The 20237-nt window shown below is 55.6% G+C and overlaps 1 protein-coding gene and 1 long non-coding RNA gene across 2 annotated transcripts in view; one reads left to right on the plus strand and one right to left on the minus strand.

The window, feature by feature from the left end:
* The window catches only part of COL27A1 (collagen type XXVII alpha 1 chain), a 138896-nt gene that overhangs the window by 114850 nt on the left and 3809 nt on the right, over window positions 1–20237 (plus strand). Inside the window, exons 41-60 of the mRNA XM_060608896.3 lie at window positions 543–596; window positions 4259–4315; window positions 4506–4559; window positions 5048–5101; window positions 5379–5432; window positions 6083–6136; window positions 6453–6560; window positions 7030–7137; window positions 8006–8113; window positions 11823–11876; window positions 12289–12351; window positions 12731–12784; window positions 12927–12962; window positions 13083–13100; window positions 13332–13367; window positions 13655–13681; window positions 16026–16091; window positions 16441–16609; window positions 17528–17637; window positions 19304–19522. Coding sequence (XP_060464879.3) covers window positions 543–596; window positions 4259–4315; window positions 4506–4559; window positions 5048–5101; window positions 5379–5432; window positions 6083–6136; window positions 6453–6560; window positions 7030–7137; window positions 8006–8113; window positions 11823–11876; window positions 12289–12351; window positions 12731–12784; window positions 12927–12962; window positions 13083–13100; window positions 13332–13367; window positions 13655–13681; window positions 16026–16091; window positions 16441–16609; window positions 17528–17637; window positions 19304–19522 — 1503 coding nt within the window. The remainder of the gene's footprint in view (window positions 1–542; window positions 597–4258; window positions 4316–4505; window positions 4560–5047; window positions 5102–5378; window positions 5433–6082; window positions 6137–6452; window positions 6561–7029; window positions 7138–8005; window positions 8114–11822; window positions 11877–12288; window positions 12352–12730; window positions 12785–12926; window positions 12963–13082; window positions 13101–13331; window positions 13368–13654; window positions 13682–16025; window positions 16092–16440; window positions 16610–17527; window positions 17638–19303; window positions 19523–20237) is intronic.
* LOC132663040 (uncharacterized) lies at window positions 23–19393 on the minus strand. Its single transcript, XR_013551690.2, has 5 exons — window positions 19280–19393; window positions 18676–18802; window positions 10327–10479; window positions 6834–6988; window positions 23–536 (listed from the first exon to the last, which is right to left on the minus strand). It is a non-coding gene; the product is annotated as an uncharacterized LOC132663040 (long non-coding RNA).

The raw sequence follows: 20237 nt of genomic DNA on the forward strand, positions 1-20237 counted from the left end.
GAAAATCTCACCTACCCCCTTCTGGAATTCTGTCCTGCAGGCAGGGACCCAGGAGTGCCTCCGCCTCAGCCCCTACCACCTCCCTGCTGCGGGTGGCCCTCGGGCCACTGAAGCTCCCTGTGCCCACAGAGCAGCGTGGGGGTCAGAGGCCGCTGGTGGGCTGGGCGGGGGTGGGCAGCCAGAAGCGCCGTCCCCCTCTGAGTGCCTTCACTGAGTCCTTCCTTCCCATGGCGGGTGCCACGCTCGCTCCCTGTCTGGGCGTCGCACCGGCTGTCTGCAGAAGGGAAGGGTCTTAACCCAGTTCTGCATCCACGCTGGCACCCCTCTTAGAGGTGTGCCGGGGGCCGACATGGCTTGTCTGGGAGGCCAGGCCCCAGAGAGGCACAGGGCCTGCTCCGAATCACACAGCGAGGTGGGGCAGAGCCGGGACCCAAACTTACAGCCCAGATTCTTCACTTCTGAGCTCCTGTCCTTCATCACTGTGCCTCTCAAGTCCTCACTCGCCCATACGCTCTCACCTCTTGTCATCTTGTTTCCTGTAGGGACACAAAGGCGTCATGGGCCCCCTCGGACCTCCTGGACCAAAGGGCGAAAAGGTGGGTGCTCAGTCCTGGGAAGCAGGTGCTCCCTCTAGTAAGTCCCTGGGAAACAGTGGCTGGGGTCACGCGGAGGTTCACGGTTGGCTCAGCCCTGCTCGTACCACGGCTGGCCGGGAGCCGTTAGACCTACATTCAGCCCAGATGTACCGGGTATCAGGTCTGTGCCCAGCACCAGAACAAAACCAGACACAGCTCCTGCCTTCCCCGGGGCTTCCGGTCAAGCAGGGGAAACGGACACCAGTCAGGCACCAACCAGAACTGCAATCCCATCATCTGTGCGAACGTGAAGATTGAAGCCTTGCTTAGGAACGAGATCACCCAGTGAGAGCCAGCAGAGGGCTTAGGACAGAGAGCAAAGCCAGCCTTTCACAGCCAGGAAGGAGGCACTGAGGCAGAAGGAGGGCATGTCTGTTTCCCACTCCTTGGCTCCAGCCTCGGTAGAAGACAGGAATAGGTAGAAGAAAGCTTGCTGATGGCTGTGCCCTGCCACACCGTGCAGGTGGGGACATGGGGCCAGAGGGCCAAGGCATTGGTCTCAGGTCACATTCCAAGGCAGCACCAACATGGCCCCGGGCCCGGGCCTTTGAGCTCCGAGTCCCCGGCTCTTGCCTCCCTCCTCCCCTGATGGCCCAGCTGGAATGCCTCTTAGCAGGCGGCCTGCCGCTGTCTCCTTGCCCCCCTGCCTCCCCAGCCCTCCTTTCTTTCGCCGAGTCAGCTACCCACTAAATACATCCCGCTGCCTGGTGAATCACCCTGGCCTGGCTTGCTGTCCAGCTGGCCCCTTCCTCCTGCTTGGAGAAGAGATCTGCAATCAGTGGGCTCCAACATCCCACAGGAAGCCGCAGGAAGTGTCCCTCCTCGGCCCTCACGGTCTGCCACGGCTGGCACAGGAGGGGTTAAGACGGACCCTGAAACAAGAGGCTCCCTCTGAGCCACCTTCAGCCCCAGACCCAGTTCCTGTGGCTGCCGAGAATGGGATCCTAACCCCCAATCCGCCCTGAGCCTGCCGGGGCCTTGGGTGGGGCCCCAGGGTTCCCTGAACCTTGGCGGCCTCATCGGTTAAGCGGGTGGGTAGCTCGGGACTGCGAGGCGAAGCAGGACATCACATAGATGGCAGCCAGGGGCACTTTCTTATGTATAAGGTATTGTATGAGTTCTCTCATTCATTTGGCTATCTAACAGGGACTTAGGGATTTCAAATGATTATGTGGTGTGTTCTCGGCCCTGAGCTAGGGGCTGCAGAATGATGCCCTAAAGGGCTCAGGAGTAAAAACAAGCACAAGAGTGAAAAGCCACGCACAAGCTGGAAGGTGCTGGGAGGAGTGGGAACAGGTTCACAAGGGAGACCCCAAAACACAACGGCCGTGTGCAAAGCTCTTGCCCGGGATGTCTCCACGGTCCCCGCCGCAACCCCCACCTGGAGGTGTCAGTGTCCCACGTGACAGATGGAGAAACTGAGTCTTCACGATGCTCAAGGACTAGGTCAGGACCGGTGGAAAGGTGGCAGGACTAGGATGCAGACTGTCTGATGCCAGGCTGTGCATCCCTGGCTTTCGGAAGCAGGCACTTAGATGAGCTGATATGTCGTTCAACTCGTTTTTTTTTTTTTTTTTTAATGTTTATTTATTTTTGAGACAGAGACGGAGCATGAACAGGGGAGGGTCAGAGAGAGAGGGAGACACAGAATCCGAAGCAGGCTCCAGGCTCTGAGCTGTCAGCACAGAGCCCGACGCGGGGCTCGAACTCACGGACTGTGACATCATGACCTGAGCCGAAGTCAGACGCTTAACCGACTGAGCTACCCAGGCGCCCCTATGTCGTTCAACTCTTGAATTCCCTGTGGGGCATGTGTCTACAAAGGTGGTGTCTGGAGGGATTAGGGATGAGACTCTGGGAACAAGGAGACGGGGGCTTCACCAGCTTCCTGGTGCTAAAAACGCATCCCCGAACTAGAGCCACAATGTAAGGCAGGGCGGGGGAGAGGTGGGGAGCGGAGGAGATCTGTACAGCTGGCTTTGGGGTCAGACCACTCCTTGATTTCTGTGTGGCTTTGACTAGGACCCTTCTTTCCCTGGGCCTCAGGCTCCCCCTCTATAAAATGGGCCAGTAGGCACAGCAGTGTAGGAGTGCTGAATGGAATCTATGAAGCACGTCATGAAGTGTCGGGCACACAGAATGCACTAGGTAGACCCTGCCCCCCTCTCCATATGCGCCCTAGTCCGGCTGCTTCCCTCCACGGTGGGACTGAGACTAGGGACAAAAAGCCACAGAGAGAGGTCAGGGAAGAGAGGGAATCCCCACTCCCTGGGGCACCCCCTTGGGTACAGCTGGTTCTAAGCCTCGGGCCAAGTCCCTCCCGCCTTCAGTCTCTGCCCACAGGAGCCACAGAGGCCCTGGGCCAAAGGACTGCAGCTGCCAGCCCCCAGGACTGATTTGGGCCGGGGACAGGCTCCAGCTGCAGGGGCAGCTCCTTCTGCCTCCCAGGCTTCCCCTTCAGTCGCGACCAACATCGAGAGGGCCCGGGGTGCCCTGGCTGGAGCCTCCTGCCCAGCACGCACCCCCACGGGAGTGGCACCGGTTGTCTGGGGCTGGAACATTCTGAGCCCCGAGGTTCTGCCGCTCGCTGTTCTGCTTACACCTTTCCTGTAGCCAGCACATGGCATCCAGCCTCCTGTCTTGGGGGTGGACCAGGGCCCAGGGCGGCCTGCCAGGGTCCCACGGCCTCGAAACCCAATCTCTCCAATCCGACTGAATCCATGCCACATGTCGCCCCTGCTGTTATTGTCAGCAACGCCCAGTTTCCTGGCCATCTGAGGCCCTACTGTGTGGGCAGTCCTGAGCTTCCCTCACGGGGTCCTCAGAGCAGCACTGCAAGGCTTCCCTGTGCTGTTTGCAGATAGGAATCTGTCTGATGGACAAGACCCCCAAATTGGCCCACGGCCGAGTGCAACGTGGGGCAGCCCCGGGTCTGCTCTGGGGTTTTCTGGCCACTTCATTCCTGCAAAGGCCAGAGAAAGGGATTCTTACTCTGGGCTGAACAATGGAGCAGCCCACATCATCTCTCTGTGCCTCAGTGTCCTCAGCTGTAAAATGGGAAGAATAATGTATCACCTGCTGCATAGGGTTGTTGGAAGTATGCAGCCAGTGTCTGTGGCTGGCCGGTGGCAGTGCCCTTGGCTGCCAGCTGTTGGAACTATTGTCACTCCCTGAGGAGCACCACACGGGGCCTTCTCGTGTCATTTCCTGGAACTCCTCGGTATCACCATTTTCCCTTCACCCTACCTCGCCCCCATTCCCCAGCTGAGACGAAGAACTCCGAGATGGGAAGGGACCTGTTGAGGGTCTGAGCAGCTGGTCCTGTGCAAAGCTGGGCATGACCCAGGTCTCTGCTCCGAGCTACCTGGGTCTTACAGCCTGAGGGCTCCTGCTCGGGGTGCCCACCGGGGCAGACCGTAAAGAACACTATGCTGTGTTCCACGATCCTGGTTGCACACCCAGGTCTGCCCTTTCCCTCTCTGGCCTCAGTCTCCCCATCTGTAACCCTAAGTAGGCTGGACTTCATCTCTGACGAAGGCCCTTTCCACGCTGTGTGGAGTATCTAGACCTCCCCAAATTCACCAGGAGCGGGAAGTGTGTCTTAAAGCCCGTTGTGTCCACAGGGGGAGCAGGGCGAGGATGGCAAGGCCGAGGGGCCCCCTGGGCCACCTGGAGATCGGGTAAGTCCCCCTTCCGGTCCCCTGGACCCCTGCCCAGGTGGAGCCCTAGCTTCTTGCTGTGGGGAGGGGGAGGGGAGATTGGCAGGGGTGAGGCTGCTGCCAGCTTGAGAGCCGGAGGCCAGTGAGACCCAGACCCAGGTCTGCATCGCCTGCACCTGGTGGCTCATATTTTGTTGTCCTTGTCATTCAGGGCCCCGTAGGCGATCGAGGAGACCGCGGGGAGCCAGGGGACCCTGGATACCCCGTAAGTATCAGAACTCCTACCCGCTGGCGGCCTCCAGCATGTTCTGCCGGGACATTCCTCAGCCCTCACAGGCGCCTGGCGGGAGAACAGCCTTCACCAAGAGACAAGCCCTCCCTCCCACCATCAGTGCCCAGCTTGAAGCACAGACCCCCTGAAAGAGAGCTCAGGCCAGAATTCATGCTGACAGGGGGACCGTCAGAGGGAGAGGATGAGATGGGAGACAGAGACCCCTTTCCTCGCCGGGCCTCAGTCTCCCCATCCGTGGCCGGGAACAGCTCTCCCAACAGAAGCAGTGGACAGACCAGGCTCCTTCTCTCACGGGCAGGGTCATTATTCCACGGCTTTGCAGATTAGCGAGCCCAGAGAGGGGACGATGACACATGGCTATAGGAAGAGTAAGCGCTCGGGGGCTCCTCCAGGCCGGAAGTTGCCCGGGCCCCCAGCCCTGCCAGGACGGGCCCCCTCACTGGTCTCTCCTTGGCTTCCAGGGGCAGGAGGGTGTGCAAGGCCTCCGTGGAGACCCAGGCCAGCAGGGCCTACCAGTGAGTGGTGCTTCCTGTCCCCCACCCGGCCCCCGCCCCGGAGGTGGGTGGACAGCAGTGGGGGAAGTAATGGCCCCTTTAAAGCACAGAGGGATCCTCCCTGTGGGATAGCCTGGGGCAGTCCCCTCTGGTTTCTCCTGCCCTGATGCTTGGGGTGCCCCCAGAGCCTGCACCCCCAAACCCCTCCCACCCCTCCCCCTCCAGGCGGACACTGGCTACTGCCCTCCCCAGGGGGGAATCCTGGGGCTGCTTTGCATCATCTCACCTTGGTTTTCAGGGGCATCCGGGACCCCGGGGACGTCCAGGACCCAAAGGATCGAAAGGGGAAGAGGTGAGAGAGCTGACGTCCACAAGGGAGGCTGGGAGGGGCAGACACTGGCCCAGGCACAGAGCACGTGGGAGGCTGGGCTGGTTGGCGCCCTGCAGGGTGCTTCAGGTCAAGATCTCTTTGCTTCAAAGGGCCTGAGGGGTGGGGGTGAGGGGGATTACCAGCCCAGTATGCGGGGCCTCCAGGAGGGGGACTTTCCTGTCTTGTACCCAGAGCCCTTACGTCTGCCTCCACTGAGGCACTGAAGTTGTTGGGCCAGTGCTGTCTTAATGCCCTCAACCTCCCCTGCCCCCCCACCCCCCACCACTGTCCCAGGCCACAGGGATATAGCCACACTCTGAGGATCAAAGGAGCTCCCGGGCTCAGGTTCCCACTAGGAAATTGCCGTACCTAGAGCCTCTGTAGCAAGGGGAGCCAGAGGGGGCCCAGGGCCCAGAGCAGGGGCAGTGACAGCACTGGCAGGTTCCAAGGCCAGCCTGCCCCTGGGCTTCCAGGCCGGGGCTCTTGGGCCCATGTGCAGATTCAGATGCTGCCCAAGAGGTAGAGGGACAGGCCACACAGGGGCCCCATAATCCTCTCAGCACCTGTCCCAGAAATCCTAGGGGTCTGTCCTCTTCCAGGCAGCTTCCATCATGTGCCCCTTGATTTTTCAGGGACCAAAGGGAAAGCAAGGCAAGGCAGGGGCACCTGGACGAAGGGGGATTCAGGTGAGTGACCCATGCACGGCCGGTTCTCTCCCGCCTGCCTCCCAGCCCTCCCCAGAAGCCCTCCCCAGCTTTTTTTTTTAATGTTTATTTATTTTTGAGAGAGAGAGAGAGAGAGAAAGCGCATGAGCAGGGGAGGGGCGAAGAGAGAGAGGGAGCCACAGAATCCAAAGCAGGCCCCAGGCTCTGAGCTGTCAGCACAGAGCCCGATGCGGGGCCTGAACCCACAATCCACGAGATCATGACCTGAGTTGAAGTCAGACATTCAACCAACTGAGCCACCCAGGCACCCCATCACCAGCTTCTTTTATACCTCCAGGGCCTGCAGGGGCTGCCAGGGCCTCGGGGCGTGGTGGGGAGACAGGGCCCCGAGGGTATGGCTGGACCAGATGGGTTTCCTGGCCGGGATGGTCAAGCAGGACAGCAGGTGAGCAGGGGTTAACAGATGGTGTCTTGTGTGTGTTGGGGGCAGGGTGGGGTGGGGGGTGGGGTTCTGCCATAGGCCATGGGCCAGGAGAAGCAGGTTTGGAAACTTGCATGGGGCAGAACCAACATATCCAGAAGTTTCCTGCATGGGCAATGGCCTCAGTCCTTGGGACCTGGGAATGTGGCCCTTCTGACTGTCCATGTTTGCACCCAGAAGGTCCTGCCCCATCCAGTGCAGGGAACTTCTGCCTTTAAGGTCCCTCTTCCTCCCTACCTGCAAATGCGCAGCTCCTGGTGTTTCACTGGTCCAGCTGTCCTCACACACACAGGCAGGATGACCTCCCCCGTGGAGTCTGACCTCCCCCTTCCAGGTCCACCCAGAGTCCACCGGGACTTTGGGGTCATTCTGCCTCCTTGGCTGCCTATTTCCTGAAACACAAGAGATCCCCTTTTGCCATCTTTCTTTACAGGGGGAGCAGGGAGATGATGGGGACCCTGGCCCCATGGGCCCTGCGGGGAAGAGAGGAAACCCAGGTGTGGCCGGCTTGCCTGGAGCACAGGGGCCCCCAGGATTCAAGGTCAGACTCTTGTTAATACACTTACCCACCCCTGGCACCCTTTCAGCCTTGGTACTAACCATAATGACACTAAGCAGTGTCATTATGGGCACCCATGTCCCACAGCCCATGTGAAAATGGAGTTCCTGTCGCTGACATTTCTCAGGGGTCCCTGCCCCAGGCTTGAACCTGACCTATAGGAAAGTGTATCCAGGTAGCAAATAATTATAGAAGGCACCCTCCAGGCCTTAATAAAACAGGCAAACTGGTTACTAAGCTGTCCTTGGGCGCCCTCTTGTGGGCCTTCGTGGAACAAAGGCAAGGTAGCGCTCCCAGCCAGGACCCCCTTCTAACAGGCTTCTTTTTAGAAAGCTTCCCTGAGCGGTGGGGAGGCAGTCCTGAGTCGGTCTGAGCCCAGGACTAGACACAGAAGGGGAGACTGAGATGGATGAGTCAGACATGGCTCCTCCTGCCCTCCCCAAGCTCGAGGTTTAGTTGGGGGAGAGGCTGGAACCCTCTGCGGGAACAGCAGGCAGAGGGAGAGGTGGCCTTGGCCCAGGGAGGGTTTAAATGAGGCGAACAGGGGAGGAATGGCTGGAGCAGGGGTGCGGAGCTGGGAACTTCGTGGTCTGCTGGGAGGAAACAGTGTCGAGGAGAGGCAGGGTGGGGAGTGGAGGGGAAGTTGGAGCTTGAATGCCACAGTAAGGAAAAGAGGCTGTCCTCTCAAGGAGGCTGAAATTCTGAGCCCCCACCAGGCCTGTATCTGAGCCCAAGAATCCTGAGATGTCGGTTGACCCTGTGGAATCACTCTCTTGGATCTCCCTGCCCCTCCCCTAGAACCATGTCCCCATTTGGTCATTTTGATATTTTGGGTTTTTTTTTTTTTAAGGGTGAAAGTGGATTGCCTGGGCAGCTGGGCCTGTCTGGCAAACGAGGGACAGCAGGTGGAACCGGGCTTCCTGGGAACCAGGGGGAGCCTGGATCCAAAGGCCAGCCGGTGAGTGAGCCCCGGGAATACAGATGTTCTCACACACACATGCACACAAATACTCATGTTCACACATGCACGCACAGGCCCAGAAGCCTCCCTCCTGCTCTGTGACAAGGGCAGAGCAACAGCCTCTCTGGGCACCAGATGCTCGTCTGCCTCCCCTGAGCAGGGTGGCAGGAGGGAGGAGGCTCAGAAATGAGATCTGAGGGGCACCTGGGTGGCTCAGTTGGTTGAGCGTCCGACTTCGGCTCAGGTCATGATCTCACAGCTCGTGAGTTCGAGCCCCGTGTTGGGCTCTGTGCTGACAGCTCAGAGCCTGGAGCCTGCTTTGGATTCTGTGCCTCCCTCTCTCTCTGCCCCTAACCCACTCACATTCTGTCTCTGTCTCTCTCAAAAATAAAAATAAACATTAAAAAAAATTTTTTTTTAAAAAGAAATGAGATCTCAGTGGTCCCTTCAGAATGAGGAGATGTGGATCGCCATCTGAACCTGAAGTAGCCTTGTATCTATCTAAGAAGCTCATTCTGTGATTTAAAAAGCATCTCACAAGGAAAACTCTGGGCTCAGATGACTACAGTGGAGAATTCTAGCAAAAATTTATGGAAGAAGTACTACTCATTCTTCATAAACTTCTCCAGAAAATTGAAGAGGGGGGGCACTAATTCCCAACCTAGTCTATGAAACTGACATTTACCCTGATGTCAAAGCTGGACAGAGACATTGCAAGAAAATTACAGACCAATATATCTCATAAATAGGAATACAAAAGTTTTCAATACAATTTTAGAAATACCAATCTAAGAATATATAAAAAGGGTAGTACATCAAGACCAAATGAGGGGTGCCTGGGTGTCTCAGTCAGTTGAGCATCCGACTTCGGCTCAGGTCATGATCTCGTGGCTCGTGGATTCGAGCCCCGCATCGGGCTCTGTGCTGACAGGTCAGGGACTGGAGCCTGCTTTGGATTCTGTGTCTCCCTCTCTCTCTGCCCCTTGCCTGCTCACACTCTGTCTCTGTCTCTCAAAAATAAACAAACATTAAAAAATTAAAAAAAAAAAAAAAAAGAATGACTGAATTTTTTCCCCAAGAAGCAGAAAAGAGTCAAAGATATGTGTTCTCACTACTTCGAAGTTTATTTTATTTATTTATTTTGAGAGAGAGAGAGAGAGAACACGGGCGTGTGTGTGCTGGGGAGGGGCAGAGAGAGAAGGAGACAGAATCCCAAGCAGGCTCCACACTGTCAGCGCAGAGCCCAATGCAGGGCTCGAACTCACAAATCGTACGATCATGACCTGAGCCGAGATCGAGAGTCAGACGCTTACCCAACTGAGCCACCCAGGCACCCCTATTCTCACTACTTCTATTCAATATTGTACTGGCAGCTCTAGCCGATGCCATAAGGAATAAAAAAAATAAATAAAAAGCATTCATGTCAAAAAGGAAGAGGTGAATCTTTTTATTTGTAGATAAAATGATTATCTATATAGAAAATCCGGTGGAGGGGCACCTGGGTGGCTCAGTCAGTTAGGCGTCTGACTTCGGCTCAGGTCACGATCTTACGGTTTATGAGTTCGAGCCCCGCCTTGGGCTCTGTGCTGACAGCTCAGAGCTTGGAGCCTGCTTAGGGTTCTGAGTCCCACTCTCTCTCTCTCTGCCCCTCCCCTGCTTGTGCTTGTTCTCTCTCTCTCTCAAAAGTGAATAAACATTAAAAAAAATTAAAAATAAAAAAAAATCCAGTGGAATCTACAGGAAAGCTACTAGGACAAGTGAGTATAGCAAGATGGCTGGACGCCAGCTCAATATGCACAAATGAACTAAATCTCGGGGCACCTGGGTGGCTCAGTGGGTTAAGCGTCCGACTTCGGCTCAGGTCATGATCTCATGGTCCATGAGTTCAAGCCCTGCATCAGGCTCTGTGCTGACAGCTGAGAGCCTGGAGCTTGCTTCGGATTCAGTGTCTCTGTTTCTTTCTGCCCCTCCCCCACTCAGGTTCTGTCTCTCAAAAATAAATAAACTGTTAAAAAACATGAACTGAATCTCTATGCACTAGCCATGATCAGAACTTGAAATCTGAAAAGCAATACTGTTAATAATAGCAGAAGAAATAGGAAATACTTAGAGACACATGTGACAAGAGGTGTACAAGACACGTGGGCTGAAAACCTGCAAAGCATTTCTGAAATAAATTGAGGGAGACCTAACTAAACGGAGGAACTTACTGTGTTCGCTGGTCAAAAGCGCAACATTGTTAAGATGTCGGTTTTCCTCCAGTTGGTATCTGGATTCAACGCAATCCCAATCAAAATCCCATCAAGGCTTCCTTGTGGAAAATAGGAAGCTGCGTCTAACATTCGCTTGGAAATGTGAAGGATCTGGAAGAAACAAAGCAACTTGAAGAAATGGGCGAGTTGGAGGACTTGTAGTATTTGATTCCAAGCTACAGGAATCAAGAAAGTGTGGTATTGCCATAAACATACTAATAACAGATCAAAGGAACAGCATAGAGAATCCACACGTGTAGTCACACACGTGTATGGATAACTGGTTTTTGACAAAGTTGCAAAAACGATTCAGTGGATACAGAACAGTCTTTTCCAGCAAATGGTACCGGGACAATTGGATACCTTATACCCTGTACAGAAATTAAGTCCACATCGATCATACACCTAAAACTGTAAAACTTTTAGAAGAAAGGGTAGAAGAAAATCTTTGAGACCATGGGTTATACAAAGATTTCTTAGATATGACAGCAAAATCATGACTCATTAAAAAAAATTGATAAAGTGGGCTTTCTCAATATGGAAGGCTTTTGCTCTTCAAAGGTAAGAGAATAAAAAAGACAAGCCACAGGCTAAGAGGAAGTACAAATCATATATCTAGTAAAGGATTTGTATCTAGGATATGTAAAGAACTCTCAAAGCTCGTTAATAAGAAAAGGAGTAGCCCAATAAAGAAATGAGGCAAAAGACTTTAGATGCTTCAGAGAAGACAGACGGATGGCGGATAAGCACATAAAAAGATCGGCATCGCTAGTCTTTAGGCAAATGCTCATTAAAACCATAATGAGGTGCCATTGCGCACCTGTTGGAATGGTAACAATTTTCAAAGGCTGAGCACACCAAGTGTTGGCAAGGGTGTGGGGCACCTGGAACTCTCCTACTCCGCTAACAGGAATGTAAAATGGTGCAACCACTTTGGAAAACAGCTGGGCGCTTTCTTTAAAAGTTAAGCACGCACCTACGGTATAATCCCGGCCTCCAGAATCGTTCACACCCCATCGCTCCCCACAATGGCATCTGGGCGAATATGAGCAAGTTCCTGCTCTCTCTGAGCCTCGGTTTTCTCATCTGTGAACAGGGCACACTGTGCCCCCCTGGGCCGATGCAGGAATGCAAAGCACCTGGCACATTGCAGGCCCACAGCTAATGGTTATTCTGAGGGACGCAGTCCTTGGGAGAGCCTTTGGGATGGGCGGGGAAGAGCCTGTGGGTCCTATCATCCTCTTCCTTGAAGACCTGGGACGGGAGAGCCTAAGAGTTCTAGAGCATTCTCACCCGACAGAGGGCATACAGTGTCCAGTGTGTGAGCTCTTCACCCTCGCCAAGGTGGAGCCGCTGATGTCCCTGGGAGAAGGCAGGCCCAGAGGTCCTGGGTGGTTGGCTGGGCATCCTTGTCCTGGCCCCACTCACCCCATCTCATTCTGCTCCCCGCACAGGGCGACTCTGGCGAGATGGGCTTCCCGGGAATGGCCGGCCTCTTTGGACCCAAGGTACAGATTCCTACTCCATATCGTTCCTGTTGGGGTCCCATCCATCTACCTAGTTTGTCCATTTATCCATTTACTTTTGCAACAAGTTTTTCATAAGCACGTACAGTGGTGGGCCGGAAAAGAGTGAGAATCGAGCACGGATACCCTCGTTCCCCAGAACTCACATTCCAGCAGACCTGGGTTCTAAGCCCAGCTCCCCAGTTTATCTGCCCTGTGCCTTAGGCAGGTTACTTTGGATCTCCAATTCTCAGTTTTGCCATCTATAAAATGGGTGTGATAACCATAGAGGGTCGTTGAAATGGTTAAGAACAGAGGCTTACACTATATAAGCACAGAGCCAGCACACTCCGCTACCTGCTTAGTAATTGTCAAGCCACCCAGACACAGACAGCCCTTCTTCTGCCTCCCACAGGGCCCTCCTGGAGACATCGGCTTGAAAGGCATCCAGGGCCCTCGGGGGTCCCCTGGCTTGATGGTGAGTCCTCTCCTTGTCTGTCCTAGTGGGGACAGTCGCCCTGGCCAAAGGCTGGCCAGCCATCCGCTGGGTGGATACAGGCCTTATTCCTCCTGCTCCTTCAGACTTGGGCCCGCAGCCTTCTATCCCCTTGCCTGTGCCCTTCCTGCCCAGCTGGGCTGCCGCCTCCCCCTTTTACCTGCTCCCCTCCCCCGACTCTTCGTAGCCCACCCCAAGGCACACAGGAGGGGCCCCCGGAGGTGCATGGCCTGGCCCCTGTTTGAGGAAGTCTCCCTTCCATCCCAATGGGACACTCAGGCTGCCGTCCACTCTCCTGTCCCTGTGACTCAGTTCCCCAGGCCCTAGGACGAGAACACACAAGCCTTTCTGTCTCCTTTAGGGAAAGGAAGGCATCATTGGCCCCCTCGGAATCCTGGGACCTTCAGGACGCCCGGTATGTGTAGGGGGCTGACCAGAAAGACTGCTGAGGCAAGCTTGTCTCTGTGACCCAGAGCCAGTCTGAGCCTCAGTTTCCCCATCTTGGAAATAGAACTTCCCCTCTGAGTCCTCTCTTACTGGGCCATGATTTATTGCAGGGTCCAAAGGGCGACAAAGGCAGCCGAGGGGACTTGGTGAGTCGATGGGTGCAGGGGGCAGCACTCCAGTGGGTAGGGGTGGGGTGGGGGACAAGGACGGGGGCACAGCTCAGCCCTATCCCCTAACTGTCTCTCTCTGCTTCTGTCCTCCTCCAGGGACTGCAAGGTCCGAGGGTGAGTGGGCTGGGGTATGAGGGCTGGTGGGATGGGGATGGGGGTGGGGGGGTGGTGATGACCACTGAAGTCCTCAGGCACCTTCTTTCCCTTTGGACCTCAGTCATCCCATCCGTACCCGTCTGTGCTGGAGGTACGACTGTCCTGGGTCTCAGGTCCACTTGAGGAGGCCTGGGGTGGGGAAGATGGAGGGCCTTTGACCAGGTCCTCACTGTTCTTATTTCCCTCCAGGGTCCTCCTGGTCCCAGAGGCCGGCCTGGCCCACCGGTAGGTATCATGCTCGGTGCCCTTGAACTCCAGGGCAGGTGACAGAGCTCCTTTGAATGAGGCCCAAGGCTTTGCTGGCAGGTGCTTGTCTTGGCCCTGACCCTGCAGGGCTCACAAGCTTCCACAGACTTCCAGGAGAGTGTGGAGCACAGACTCTGCCTCCAGAAGAGCAGAGACCAGCTCTGCGTGTCCCCTGTGCCCGGGTGGCCCCTCCAGGCTCCTGACAGCCCCTGAGGACTCCAGCACCCAGACCCCATCAAATACTGACTGAGGCTCTTCCTTTTCAGGGTCCTCCAGGGAGCCCTATCCACTTTGTAAGTTGGAGAATGTTCTCTTTGGCCTCCTTGGGGTAAGGCCTGGGAGGGTGGGGGGATGGTTGGCAGCTGACCTCGTTCTGGTCACAATGGCTAGAACCCTAAGCTAGGCCCAGGGATGCCCACGTGGTTTTGTCCCCCCACACCGGACCCTGGACCCTAAAGCAGCAGAAAGAGGCCAGAGGGTGGGGAGTTGATGTTTTAGCCAGGATGTGCTCCTGACTGGGAACCCAGGGGGACACTCCAGCGGCCGGGCCCCTGGTCCTGATCCTGTTAGTGTGCTCGGTACAGATCAGCTGACTGCCGAGGATCTAAACAGGTTCTGATATCAATTCAAGCTTGACCCAGGGTGGCCGTTTCCCATTCCCAAGAGCAATTCTGGGACACCAGCCGAGTGCCCTACAGTTCAACTCCATTCTGACACTGTGTATCAGGAGAAAGCATTAGACCCCACTGGTTCTCAGTCCTACGGGACCCATCCCCCATCCTGCCCACCTCAGATGCCTGGTTGTCACCTGTGCTTCTACCAACTGGCTGTAAAGCGGAGGTCCCCATGCCCCTCATTGGGGTCAGTTAATTTGCTATAGCAGCTCACAGAGCAGAGAAACGTTTCACTTACTAGATGACCGGTTTATTATAAAAGGAAATCACTCGGGAATAGCCAGACAGAAGACAGGCACAGGGCAAGTCATGAGACAGAGGCTCAGACTCGCGTGCCCTCTCTGGGTGGCCACTCTCCCCAGAAGTCAAGGTCTCTGAGTGCCATCCCTTTGGGGTTTTAGGGAGGCTTTGTTACATAAGCGTGATTGATAAAATCATTGGCCATTGGTATTGATCCAAGGCCTCCAAGGAGTCCCTCCCCGTGTTACCACTGTGCTGGCTGACTGTGACAGTCAGGCCCTGACGGCGTCCCCGGGAATGGCTGAGGGGGAGGGCTGAACGGAACAGGAGCCCTCGTGCCACTAGGCCCCTCGGAGCTCTGCTCTTCTCATCTCTCAGCATCTCACTGTCCGTCCCCCCAGCATCATCCACCAAAATAAACTGATGGCTCTGACCTCTCGCTCTGCACCGACCCCAGCCCTTCTCTTCTCTAAGGAAGCCAGACAGCTAGGGGAAAGTGAAGAGATCTGGGGGTGGGGGGGGGGGGAACCTTTCCCTCTAAAAATGGAAAATTCAAGGAATTTGAATTTTTTTTTGCATAAGAGCTGATATATTGAGTGTTTGTGATAGGCAGACACCGTTAGATGTGCTTTTCATGGATTAGCTCACTGATTTCCTCTCAAGGTTCTGAGAGTTTTATAATCATGCCCATTCTCAGGGTCCTGATGCAGAGAGACGGTAAGCAACCTGCCCAGATCATGCAGTTAGCAAGCAGCAAGGCTGAGATGTGAACTTGAGAAATACCTGTAGAGTCCGGGCTCTGGACCTCTCGGGCTTTGCTCTCTGTCCTGCTCTCCCTGTCACTGTTCTCATGGCAAGACCGCTGCTGTGCTTCTGGAAAGTCCAGTGCTAGGGTTGCAGGCACAGGTGTGTGGTTGACAGCTACAGTGCAAACCAGAGGAGAAACACAGGCACTGCCGACACACAGAGAAAGGAACCGCACCCAGCCTGGGGGCGGGAGCCCGATGAAGGATTTCCCGAGGAAGCTGACATGTAGGATGAGTCTAGGGCAGGGCTACTCAACTGCAGCCTTAACCAACAAATGATTCTTTGCTACGAGTGATTTTAGGGTGTTTAGCAGCGTGCCTGGCCTCTACCCGCTAGATGCCAGAAGCAACCCCTCCTCCAGTTGTGACAGCCAAGAATGTCTCTAGATATAGCCAAATGTCCCCCAGGGGGCAACACTGCCCCTAGTTGAGAACCACTGGATTAGGAGATAGCCAGATGGAGCATTGGAGGGTAAGAAGAATGATCCAGGTGATGGAAACAGCATGCGCAAAGGCCCCGTGGCTAGATAGAGCATGGTGCTTAGCGATTTGGGAACACAAGAGTGCGTCTGGTGCACAGAGTTTGTGTGACCAAGAGAAGAGAGTCTGGGCCAGAGACCACAACACTCAGCTCAGGTCTTGTAACCATGTGGAGGAGTTTGTACTTAATCCTGAGGGTGATGGAGAGCTAGGGAAGGCCTGGAGAAAGGGAGTGGAAGGGTCAGCTCTGACTCCGTTTGTAAGTAGAGGAAAGACAGAGAGTTCCACAGGAGGCAGGCGACTTGGCCGTGATACCACCCGGGAAGGTGGCTGGGAGAGCTCGTGCTCAGACCCTGGGTCTCCCTCTTGGTGAGTCTGGGGAGGTCTTGGGGCCAGGAGTGGGGACAGGATGCACACCCCGTCTCCTTTTTGCACAGCAGCAAGATGACCTTGGAGCAGCTTTCCAGACGTGGATGGACACAAATGGCGCACTGAAAGCAGAGGTACCTCCGGGCCCCCTGCCTGCATGAGATCCCCTCCTGGGGAAGACAGAAGGAATGGCTCGTGTGTGGTCAACAGCCTCCATGTGGCCTGCACCGAGCGTCCCACAGCTTATTTGTTCCCCGAGCTGGAGCTGGCGGCTGGGGGAGTCGATGCTGGCCCTCCACTCCCCTTACGCTTCCAGACTCTGGGGCAGCCCCCATCCCATCCCTGGCCCTCAGTTTCCCTACCTGTTAAGTGGGGGGAGCCGCATCATCTCCCAAGTGCAAGAACTTGCGGCTGCAGAGGCTTAGACCTCGGGCCGGGCCGGGACCTCAAGGAGCCGGTGACCACCTTCTCTCCTCATGACAGGGTTACAGCCATCCAGACCGGCTGGTGCTGGACCAGGGAGGGGAGATCTTTAAAACCTTACACTACCTCAGCAACCTCATCCAGAGCATTAAGACGCCCCTGGGCACCAAAGAGAACCCTGCCCGGGTCTGCCGAGACCTCATGGACTGTGAGCAGAAGATGGTGGACGGTACGAGGGCCTGTGGGGTCTGAAGACAAGGCTTCCGCCCCTCGAGGTGGAGCGGGCCGGGCAGGGGAGGTCCAGGAGGGGCTGGGGGAGATGGGGCATTGGGGTCTTGGCTCACTGGGACCAAGATTCTGTCCTTGGGGAGACAGGCACCTGGGGTGGTCGTTTATCCGCTCAACAAACAGTCACTGAGCCCCGCAAGGCAGGCCCTGTGCTTCCCGGGGTGTGGGGGAATGCTTGCACCCTTTCAGAGCCCACAGTTCTGCAAGCTGGGGACAGCCGTTTCAGTGCAAGGAGATAAGAGCCTTGTCGGGACAAGCCTCCAAGGGCGAGGACAGGGCAGGGGACTGGGGGGGGGGGGGGGCTGTCAGGGATTCTCTGAGAGCCAGGATCCCCCCCCCTTCCCGTCCACACCTCTTCTCTCCACTGACAACAAGGTACATTAGTGGCCGGTTGTCCTGCTCTTTCAGCTGTGGGGCCTTCGGCTCCCTTGGAAGGCCTGTGGGGAAACCGGGGGCCGGCAGAGGTGTCTAGCCGGTGGGGTGGAGGCCTGATTCCCGCCCCTCCCCCCTGCAAGCCTTGGGGGAAGAGCCCCTTCACCCAGATGATCCCTAAATCCCTTGGGCGAGTGATTCCGCCTCTCTCAACCTCAGCTGTCCCCTCTGTAAAATGGACGCTTCACAGGAGCACCAGAGGCAAGGGCTCAGCCTTGTGGCCCCTCCAGGGCCTCTGCCAGCTGTGAGCTCTGCCCAGAGGCCTTGTTCCCATCTCAAGGGCTCATGGAATCCTTTTCTGCTCCCTTCCCCGACGTCGTGCCCCGCTGGGGCTCCGCGGGTCACGAGGGGTGCGGTCCACCTGCAGAACCAAGCCCCGGGCTCCTCCCCACATACGCATACCATCCCCCGTCCATGCTGCCTGCAGGTACCTACTGGGTGGATCCAAACCTTGGCTGCTCGTCCGACACCATCGAAGTTTCCTGCAACTTCACACATGGTGGACAAACGTGTCTCAAGCCCATCACGGCCTCCAAGGTCTGCTCCCCCCCCTGCCCCGACACTGACCGGTCCTCTCTGCCCCTCCCCTGCCCAGGGCTCCAGCCCACCCAAGTTATGGTCTGAGCCTCGGCTGTCTTGCTGCCTGGCTGTTTGTGAGCCTGATTCCTGTTCTGTAAACTGGGGACGAATCCTTCTAAATCTGTGGTTGCCAAACCCTTTCGAGTTGTATGATGAGGTTAGTGGTGTTTCCTTCAAGTAGAACTTTCTGCCTAATACCAAAAACAGCAATAGTGGGCCCAGCTGGCCTGGCTTGGAGAGCCGCGAACCATCAGTACAAAATAAGTCCGTGTGATGCTCACCGAGGACGCGCTGCCTCAGCTGTGTGTGCACACGTTTCACGGATGCTCAGTGCCTGCTTCCCACGTGCCCGTCTCTGGGCTGAGGATTTGAGGTGGCTCAGGGCAGCTCAACAAGAAACCAGGACAGGTGGCGGCACTGAGGCATCACCACCCCCCCTGCCCGGGGTACCCTGCGGTGGATTGTGGGTCTGCGGGGTCAGCAAATCCTCCATATGGGAGGACTTATGCTACAGTGGGAGGAGCCCATTGGCCTGCAGGGGAGGGGTGGAGGCAGAGAACCCCTGCATCCCATCCCATCAGGCCTCCCGAGGAAGCTCCAGGAGCTGCCCCGTGCTGACCGGCTCTGACCCCGAGTTTAAGAATCTGCACGTGGGCCAGCTAGTCAGCGAGTCTTGTTGGGTGGCCACCATGTGCCAGACGCAGGAAACACAGTAGCCTCATCAGTGCCCACCCCCACCCCAGCCAGGCTCTTTCCCCTCTGACTCTGAGTCTGGGGTTTGGGAACCCCCACGTCAAACCTGCCCAGCAGAGGGGTGAGGCCAGAGATGGCCCCTGCACTGGCCATCCCACCAGGAACAGTGGCCACCGTTTTGTGCCGGTCTCAGCCTATAAATAACCAATGTTGCAGCTGGGCCAGCCCTTGTGGTTCTTATTATGATTGCAAGGTGCCCTTCGCTACTAAGAAACTTTGAAAAAGTACAGATTTGTTACTTACCGGACCTGAAAATCACACAGCACATCGGGGGCGCACAGCCAGGTCGCTGGTGGAGAGAGGCGTGTGTGCAGGGGCCTGGGGTTCTGCTTTTTTGGGGTCCAGGGTGGGGGCTTAGGGCTCCTCAGCACTTCCGTTACAAAAAGACAAAACCAATGGTCAGGGCTTAAGCTGCATCCACTGAAGCCATAAATCCTGTCCTTGTTGGTTGTTGGGACTGCCATTTCTGGGGCCTTGGGACTTAGAAAGGGTGGGGAGGGCACTTCTCATATTCCCCCTGTTCCAAGAGCCTCTTGATCTACTTCCTCTTCCTCTCTGGGCCTCAGGATCCCAGCTCAGCTCCAAAGACAAACCCCCTCCCACACCCATGCCATGGGGGAGGAATCAGGTGACTCTGGAACCCTCATAGCTGTGGCCTCGGTTCTTTCCTGTCCTTGTTACTCCTTGGCTGTGGACTGGCTCACACTGGACCTCTATGTCCCTGTCTCCAGTGGGCACGCGTCTGGGGGCAAAGCTGGGAAAGGCTCACCAGGAAAGAGCTTCTCTCTGCGCCTTCCAGAGAGAGGTGAGGATATTTGAGAGCCTCGGGCAGCCGGCCTGACCCTACCTCACTGCCGTGTTTCTGCCACAGGTCGAGTTTGCTGTCAGCCGGGTCCAGATGAATTTTCTGCACCTGCTAAGCTCTGAAGTGACACAGCACATCACCATCCACTGCCTTAACATGACCGTGTGGCAGGAGGGCACGGGGCAGACCCCAGCCAAACGGGCTGTGCGCTTCCGGGCGTGGAACGGGCAGATCTTTGAAGCAGGTGGTCAGTTCAGGCCAGAAGTGTCCATGGATGGCTGCAAGGTAACCAACCCTTGGGGCCCCTCCTGGGCCTCTCATGCATGAACATAACAGTTAATTATATTATAAAACTATAAAATTACTCATAACAATTATAAAATTATACATAACAATTAATGTAATACACGTTAGCACATTACATTAGTATGTTAGTGTAATATAGTATATTGTATTAGCATAATTAGCAAATACATACAATCTTTATCTTTGCATAATAGTTTTATTATAACAGTTTTTTTTTAATTTTTTTTTAAACATTTTTATTTATTTTTGAGACAGAGAGAGACAGAGCATGAACAGGGGAGGGTCACAGAGAGAGGGAGACACAGATCTGAAACAGGCTCCAGGCTCTGAGCCGTCAGCACAGAGCCCAACGCGGGGCTCGAACTCACGGACTGTGAGATCATGACCTGAGCCGAAGTCGGACACTCAACCGACCGAGCCACCCAGGCGCCCCTATAACAGTTTTTAAAAATTCCTTTGATTTACTATCATCTCTGGGAAACTTCTGAGAGAAGATCTGGCTGATAGAAATTTCCCAGGCTGCTAGATGGCTGTACTTACTTGCAAGGCTGCTTGTAGGAGAATGTATTTCTGTTCTTCTCTTTGCCCCCATCCTGACCAGGCTAATTGGTTCTCTTGACACTTTTGGTTATTTTTAAATGTCTAAAACTGGGTGGGTTGTTGGCAGAGAGGGAGTCAGAAAGTTGTCCAGAAA

The sequence above is a fragment of the Panthera onca genome, chromosome D4 (assembly GCF_046562875.1).
Source record: "Panthera onca isolate mPanOnc1 chromosome D4, mPanOnc1 haplotype 2, whole genome shotgun sequence".
NCBI lineage: Eukaryota > Metazoa > Chordata > Mammalia > Carnivora > Felidae > Panthera > Panthera onca.